General features: G+C 30.5%; 1 protein-coding gene across 1 annotated transcript; it reads right to left on the bottom strand.

The window, feature by feature from the left end:
* Positions 1 to 1424: 1424 nt before the first annotated feature.
* Positions 1425 to 5273, bottom strand: LOC106773308 (probable LRR receptor-like serine/threonine-protein kinase At3g47570). The gene is made up of 3 exons (XM_014660011.2): positions 2591 to 5273; positions 2139 to 2483; positions 1425 to 1952 (listed from the first exon to the last, which is right to left on the bottom strand). The coding sequence occupies exons 1-3, from the start codon at positions 5271 to 5273 to the stop codon at positions 1879 to 1881; spliced, it is 3102 nt and encodes a 1033-aa protein (XP_014515497.1). The 3' UTR covers positions 1425 to 1878.
* Positions 5274 to 7957: the final 2684 nt, after the last annotated feature.

Below are 7957 nucleotides of genomic sequence, written 5' to 3'. Positions count from 1 at the left end.
TCTCACATCAAAGTGTGCTCTCTTGTTTTCATTAAGATTCCATTAAGATAATTTTTTGGGTACAATCATACCTTTTTCAATCTTTGTGAGTTGAGAAGGTCCATTTATTACATCCCATACACCTTTGTCTATTGATTCTAGACAAATTTTCGTTCTAATTTTTCAAAATGGAAGGTGATCTATTTATAGATGTCCCTTCAACAAATGTTTGAGATATATTGGTCATAACATGATTTTTTTAATTGATTAATATCCTATTAATCAGTTCTTATTCCAATTGTTAAAAGTGTTAAAACTAATAGATCTCAACTAAGAAGGGGTTGAATTGGATTAAAATTTTACACCTACCTTCTTAAAAAAAATGCAATGTATGTTACTCTTTTGAGTGAACTTTCTTAATCAATACAATATGTAAAAACATGTAAAGAAAGAAATGCATGATACACACAAGATTTTATATTGGTTTGACTTAAATGAGGTTGCATTTAGTCTTCTTCCAAACAACTTGAGTTTGAAAGGAAATACACTATAAAGATGTAGAAATTACAAAATTACAAGTTTGCCTATGCAACCTTAACCTCTAGCAATCAAGAATCATCCTTTAAGGTGATGTTTCACACAATTGCCCTTAACCCTTGCCTTCAAAAAAATTATATACAATAATGATCAAGTTTACAACAAATGCAAAGAAAAGAAAACACCTCAAGTGTAGATTTCAAACCAAAAACCAGACTAATTCACCATTCATCTACATCCAAACACACTTGAAGGCTTCTTTTCTTTGATTTTCACTTATGAAGGTCCTTTGTCAAAAATGTTTTCTAGTCATTCTTGCTTCACAAATTAAAGTTCTGAATTGCATCCCCATATTATAGAATAAAGACAAGACCCATTTATATACAAAAATATGATACTCATATTTTTAATCGATTTTGATTTTAATATAATCAATTAAAATGGACAGCAAGCATCTCCTGACATGCATTTTAACCAGATTCAATAATAAGTTAAGGTCAAGTATTTTTATCTTCTTCCACTTTTTGGAATATCATCAAAAACCTATTACTAATCATGCTCCCCTTTCAACTTCCATATACTAATTAAATCAATCTAATAACACATATTAAATGAGTTTGTTAATATATTAATTAAATAAGTTTAACAACTTACATTAGTATATGGTATACTAATTTATATTGTTAATGAGTCAACTCTAAATATTTTTGCATATCATTTTTACTTTGCACATGCTACTATTTATATTTTTCTACACTTATTGGACTTTTAAACCTATAAATTATTTTTATGGTTAATTCCATATTCAAAACTTAATTACAAACTTAAAAATATTTATTGTTTTTTCCTCGATTTCTAATTATTTTTAATAAACACACGAACCAACATCAACCCGTAGTAAACGCATGTTTAAAACTAGTATAATTATTAAAGAAATTCTATCATTTTCACTTTAAACATTCAATTAAAGGTAACCGTGACAAACATGGTAGGTATTAATTAATATTTTTTCTACACTTAATTAACTTCTGAACCAAATTTAGTTTTGAAGATCATTGTTTGTTTTACAAGTTTTACTAAAATTATTCTTAATAAACTATTGTAGTGAATCTCCTGTGTTTTTTTTAATGATTTTCAACATCCGGTGGAAAAAAAAGGATTATCAATCAGGGACAATATTAGTTAACAAAACAACATGATATACATTATATAATAAAAAAGTAACCTATAACAAACTAAAATTTAAGACTACAAAAACGTATATACCGATAACAAGGAAACTTACTTGATTTAAACCCACATTTTCCAAGTGATTTCGGTACTAAAACATGATTAGCAACTGATATTCATTTGATGATATGCTCAACCTTCAAAATTACCAATACCTTGACTCAATAAGAAGATTGAAGGATCATTTCCCAAAACAGAGCCTCGACCTAAGAAGTTCAATTTTGGGTTAGAACACATTGATGTAAACATCCATTTTGTATTTTTAATAAAAATCCAAATACACATAAGACATATAAATCCTCAATTTTACTAATTTATGATTTTTAAAAAGGAAAACTTGATGTAATTGTGCAATAATTATTAAAGCAATCAAAAAAAAAAAAATAACTCACCAAAAAAGGCATTTTGAATTCGATGAAGCTCCCTGCTGACATCAACCACATCCATTCTGTCTTTTGGTGATTCCACAGCACAGGCAAGACCAATTTTAAAAAGTGAAACTAAGCACTTTTCAACATTTGGATTAAGATTCCAATCATTTTCCTCAATTGGAATAAGTCGCTGATCCAAAATTTGAAAAAGTTTACTGGGAAATGAAATTGCAACAAAGTTACAAATATTTTGACCATCTTCAAACATTTCATCTGTAGGTCTTCTCCCAGTAAGCATTTCCAGCAAAAGAATTCCAAAGCTGTACATGTCGCCAGAAGTTGACACTTCAGCACCCATTCCATACTCTATCATTATACAAAACTATCAATACACAATACTAAGATATAACATTCACAGCACAAAATTCTGAGAATTCAAAGCAACTTAACGATTGAAAAACAGAAGAAAATACCTGGAGGAGCATAGCCAACAGTCCCCTTTATTGCAAGTGTACTTGATTGTTTGGAGGTAATACCTTGGATTGTTGAGAGAAGTCTTGCTATGCCAAAATCACTTACATGAGCAATCATTTCATCATCAAGAAGGACATTGCTTGGCTTTAAATCACAATGAATGATCGACTGCTCACATTCATGATGAAGATATTGTAATGCAGAAGCTACGTCAATCATTATACTTAATCTTTGTTTAAGGCTCAATGTTCTTGGGTGCTCAACACTTGTTGTGGTAGGATGCAACCATTGCTCCAGGCTTCCATTTCTCATGTACTCAAAGATCAAAGCTTTGAATTCTTGACCTTTATAATCTGTGCTGGAACAACATGTCAAAATCTGAACAAGATTTCGATGCTTAATATTTTTTAGTGCATTACATTCTGCCACGAAGCTCTTGTGAGCTCCTTTTCTTTGCAGGTTTAGAACCTTTACNGCNACAACTCTGTCTTNGAGCTCAAGAGTTCCTTTGTAGACAGAACTGAAATTCCCACTCCCTATCAAGTTTGTAGTTGAGAACCCATCAGTTCCATTGTACAAGCTTTGGTAGGAAACTTTAGCCAATTGGTGAATTGTTGATGAATTAAGGGAAGGTTTCTTTCCCTTTTTCCTCGACCAATAGATAGTTAAGGCAGATAATAGTACAATGAGAGAAACAACTACACTTAATGTCACCACTATCAATCTGAACTTGTGGTGTTTTGCATGTTTCTTAATTTTAACAGGGCATGGTGGCAGATGCAATTCAGAAATACCTCCACAAAGCTTACTGTTTCCAATCACCCCCAATGCACTTACATTCCGAAAGACACCTTCAGTGGGTACCTCACCTTCCAANATATTAAAAGATACATTCAAATATTGTANGAAAGAAAGGTTTTGCAGGAAATTTGGAATTGATCCNGACAAATGGTTTTGTGACAGGTCCAAAAATATAATGCTTTTAAGTGATGCCAAAGAAGATGGTATGATTCCTTGTAAAGAATTCCCTTGCAAATAGAGGTACTCTAACATTATGCATTTTCCAACACCAAGAGGAATGTGACCAGATATATTATTGTTTGACATATCTAGAAAGTCAATGTTGTTTATATTTCCCACTTCATCTGGTATACTACCACTCAAGGAATTATATGACAAATCCAAATTGTCAAATAGAGAGGTAAGATTAAAAAGCTCTAGTGGTATGGTTCCTGATAGATGGTTCTCTGAAAGATCAAAATGTTGTAGCAGTTGACAATTGCCTATACTTGGAGGAATACTCCCTTCAAATCGATTTTCTCGTAGATTCAAATAAAACAATTGACTCAAGTTTCCAATGAAGGGTTCTATATTTCCTGACAACTTGTTTCCCCCTAATCCTAACACTCGAAGCATTTTAAACTTTCCAAAAGTTGTTGGGATAATACCATCAAAGTGGTTCTTGTAGATTGTCAAGAGAGTTAAGCCAATTAAATTTCCTATTGCCTCAGGGATTTCTCCAGATATCTCGTTGTATCCGAGATATAGTTGACTTAGTTGAGTCGACAAATTTCCCAAAGAATTTGATAATTGACCTCCCAAACTATTGTAAGATAGAGCTAATATTTCCAACTTAGTACAATTTACCAATGATTTTAAAAACTCCAAATCATTAGTTGAATTGTAACCTAAATTGTTTTGACCCAAGCTTAGGAAATAAAGTTCATGTAGTTTTCCAAGACCTGGAATTCTTCCCACAAAATGGTTCTTAGAGAGATCAAGGAGTGAAAGACTGGATGCATTTGCAATGGAAGGTGGGATTGGACCTGAGAATTGATTGTTAGAAAGTGTAAGTCCCTGAAGATTGTGGAGGGTGTGGAACATGTTGGGTGGAAGAGAGCCACTAAGTTGATTTTCAGTGACTGAGATTCCAGTAAGAGATGACATATTATAAAGACAGGAAGGAATTGATCCACTCAGTTTGTTGATACCTAAAGCTAGAATAGTTAAGCTTTTGAGATGACATATTTCTGGTGGAATATCTCCCTCTAAATTGTTAAAAGTAAGTGATAGATATGTTATTGAAGAAAGATTCCCAATGGAAGATGGAATTTCTCCTGTTAACTGATTTTGACCAAAGTNCAAAAACTGAATGTTCCGGAGCAATCCGATTGTAATAGGTATTTTTCCTTTCAGATTGTTTCCATACAAATTTAAAATTTTGAGTTGAGTACAATGCGTCAAATTTAAAGGAATTTCTCCTCCCAATGTGTTATTTTCAACATTGAATTTCTGTAGTTGGGACAATCTTCCCACTTCGAGTGGTAAATTGCCATAGAAACTGTTGTTTCCAAGTACAAATTTTCTGATGTAAGAGAGATTACCTATTTGAGGAGATATGTACCCTTTCAACTTGTGCCCTTGCAAGTTCAGCTCAGTAACCCTTGGAAGTGTGGGATGGCATGTGATTCCATACCAATTACAAAAGTGAGTAGAAGTATTCCAGGAAAGCAAGATCCGATTTGGATCACTCGATATTGATTCTTTGAATTTGATTAATGCCATATGATCGATCTCATTTTCTAGAGCAAAAACATTGTGTTTGGAGTTGCATGTAAAGTTGAAAAACAGGGGAACATATATAAACCAAAAAGCAAGTAACCAAAGAGAAGATGGCTTCATCTTTTTGTGAGCAATTTATGGAGATTCTATAATGATGGTACTTTATTCTTTCATAGATTTATTTATAGAGAGGTTAGTAAATAAGGTGGAATAGGAAAAGCAGCTCTTGCTCTACAAGTCAAGCTAATAGCCAATATAGTAAATATGAGTGGACACCTTGTTTTGTAGCAGCCGCTGTTACACACCAATATGTGGAAAACATTTTAAATGGAGTTATTTTTTTTCTGATGGCAGAAGGTAATGTGGGAAGTTTCATTTGTAGATGATGTGCTTATTTTATCCCTTCAAGGTGGCTTATTGTGTGTATCCTAGCGTTAGAATAAGCGGTTGAGGGTCTTCCGGTGGTGCAGTTGTGTGGTGCGGATTTGTTTAAGGTTTTCGTTGTTAGATAAGTTTGTATTTTTTCCTACTCAAAAAGAATTATTAGTTGAAATGTTTATTTATTTTAAAGAAATTAAAACCTAATTAAGACATACAAAAGTCATTTTATTTATTTAACATGAAAATTTTATTTTTTACAAAGACTACATTTTACTAGAAAATATGTTAGAAGTGATAACTTGAGTTTTTTTTTTTTTTTCAAAAGTTAGGTATTAATAAAATCAATAAATATTTCACATGGTGGTTTGAGAAATATACATGAAGTGTTATTTAATTTATGAAATTGGTTATACATGAGTATGATATAAAAATATTGTTATAATTGAGTATGATATAAAAATGTAACTATATATTTCATTTAATATATAAAAACTCACAAGATCAAAAAGTATAAAGTATTATTATATATTTCATTTAATAGCATGATGATAAGTATGACATAAAAATACTGATTTAAATATAATAAAATTACAACATATTAAACTACATACTAAAATATATAATTTTATATGTATATATAAATAATATTATTTTTTGTGGATCAAACTTATCTCAACCTTGGTCCTTCCACTTCCACTTGAGAGGAGGTTTTGGGAGATATTTTTTTTTGAATCCACTTAAGGGGATTTTCTAAAAAGAAACTTTTTCAGAAGGAATGGGTTAGAACTAATTTATGAACCATATATAACTGAATGGTTGTGGTTTAATAACTTCAAAGAGTGTTGGTCATTCTCTAGCGTGTCGAATCGGTCATTCTGTTGACTTTAACGTGTAGTACTGGTTATTATCTTGACTTTAAATTTTCTTTTCCCATCTTATTTTCTAGCTTTTTTGAATAAATCTGACCAAGAATTGAAATATCACCATTGAAGAGTCTTCATAAATTTTGCTAAAAAAAGAATAATAAAATGAAGCATTTTTCTCTGAGGTTACTTTCTTTTTGGTTTATACAATCTCCTATTTTTCCACTCTTGACTTTGAAACTGAGAAACGAGTCTTTTATGTCTAAACTCATAAAAGACGTGAGAAGTTATATTGATTTTGGATCCTGAACTTCTATTCTTATGTTTTCGTCCCTGTACTTCTGAAAATGCTGTTTTTAGACATGTTGAATTGGTCATATAAATATTCTTTCAAGCATTACTCTTTAGCTGAAATATCTTAATGAGTGTCCCTACAAGAAGAAAATTCCACACCACGCGGTGTGCTTGTGAAAATAATAAATGTGCAATTAATTAATTTTATATTTGAGAAATGTCAATCTATTTTGTAAGTTGTTAATGGATTTTTTATCTTAATGGATCTAACTTAGGTTAGGTTAGTATGATCTATATGTCGTAATAGCTTATTAAGATTTGATTTTGTGGTTATCAGTCTAATATTGTTTAACGCAATTAATTTTATTATTATCTCTTCAGTTTATTGGTATTTATTCAATTTCGAGGCCATCTAAGCCATAAATTTAATACACTTATCGTTTCACTTTTACATATTTCTTATTTTTTCATCTATTTATTTATTTTTATTTAAGGTTCTAATTTTGACTTATATGACCAGAGAAAATGTTTTATGAAATTTGGAAAATTATTTGAGAATGAAGATGCAAATGATATCTAAAAAAGATAAGGAAAAGAAAGCCTTTTAAATAGAATACTTCTATCCTCTGTTTGAATTACTCTAAAAATTATCCTGGCTATAAACTCTATCAGAGTTTCTTGCTAGTTTTGTGATTCTCGAATATTTTCGAGAAGTTCCTGTTATATATTGGGAAACTTGCGCAATACATCACAGATAAGTTCTTAAGGACAGTGGATCTATACGTTTCAAGAAATTGCAGCTTGAAATTTTGTAAGCATTTTTACTACAATCTTAAGGACTTAAATTTCAGTCTGTCAAAGATATGTGAAGTGTACCTACTGTGAATATTCTTAAAAGTTTATTTATTATTTGATATTTTAATTTTGAGTGTTCTAGTAAATGTTTGTGTTTTGTTTGAATGATAATGATATTTTACTTATATATGTAATCAATGAAATTAATGTAGAGATATGAATATTTTAAAATGGAAATTAGTTTTGATATATGAGTAAAGGATAATGATATTTAGACAACATTTTTTTTTTACAACATTTGAATATTGATTATGTGTCAATTTATGATTGGTCTTAAATTACTCCATAATAGTGTTTATGATTATTATTATTGATTATGGAGTAATTCATGACCAATCACATATTGACACGTAATCAATATTCAAATGTTGTCAAAAAAATATTGTCTAAATATCATTTTCTATGAGTAAA

This window comes from Vigna radiata, chromosome 9 (assembly GCF_000741045.1).
Source record: "Vigna radiata var. radiata cultivar VC1973A chromosome 9, Vradiata_ver6, whole genome shotgun sequence".
Classification (NCBI taxonomy): domain Eukaryota; kingdom Viridiplantae; phylum Streptophyta; class Magnoliopsida; order Fabales; family Fabaceae; genus Vigna; species Vigna radiata.
The sequence above is the reverse complement of the archived record's forward strand: the minus strand, read 5'-3'. Positions and strand labels throughout refer to the sequence as shown.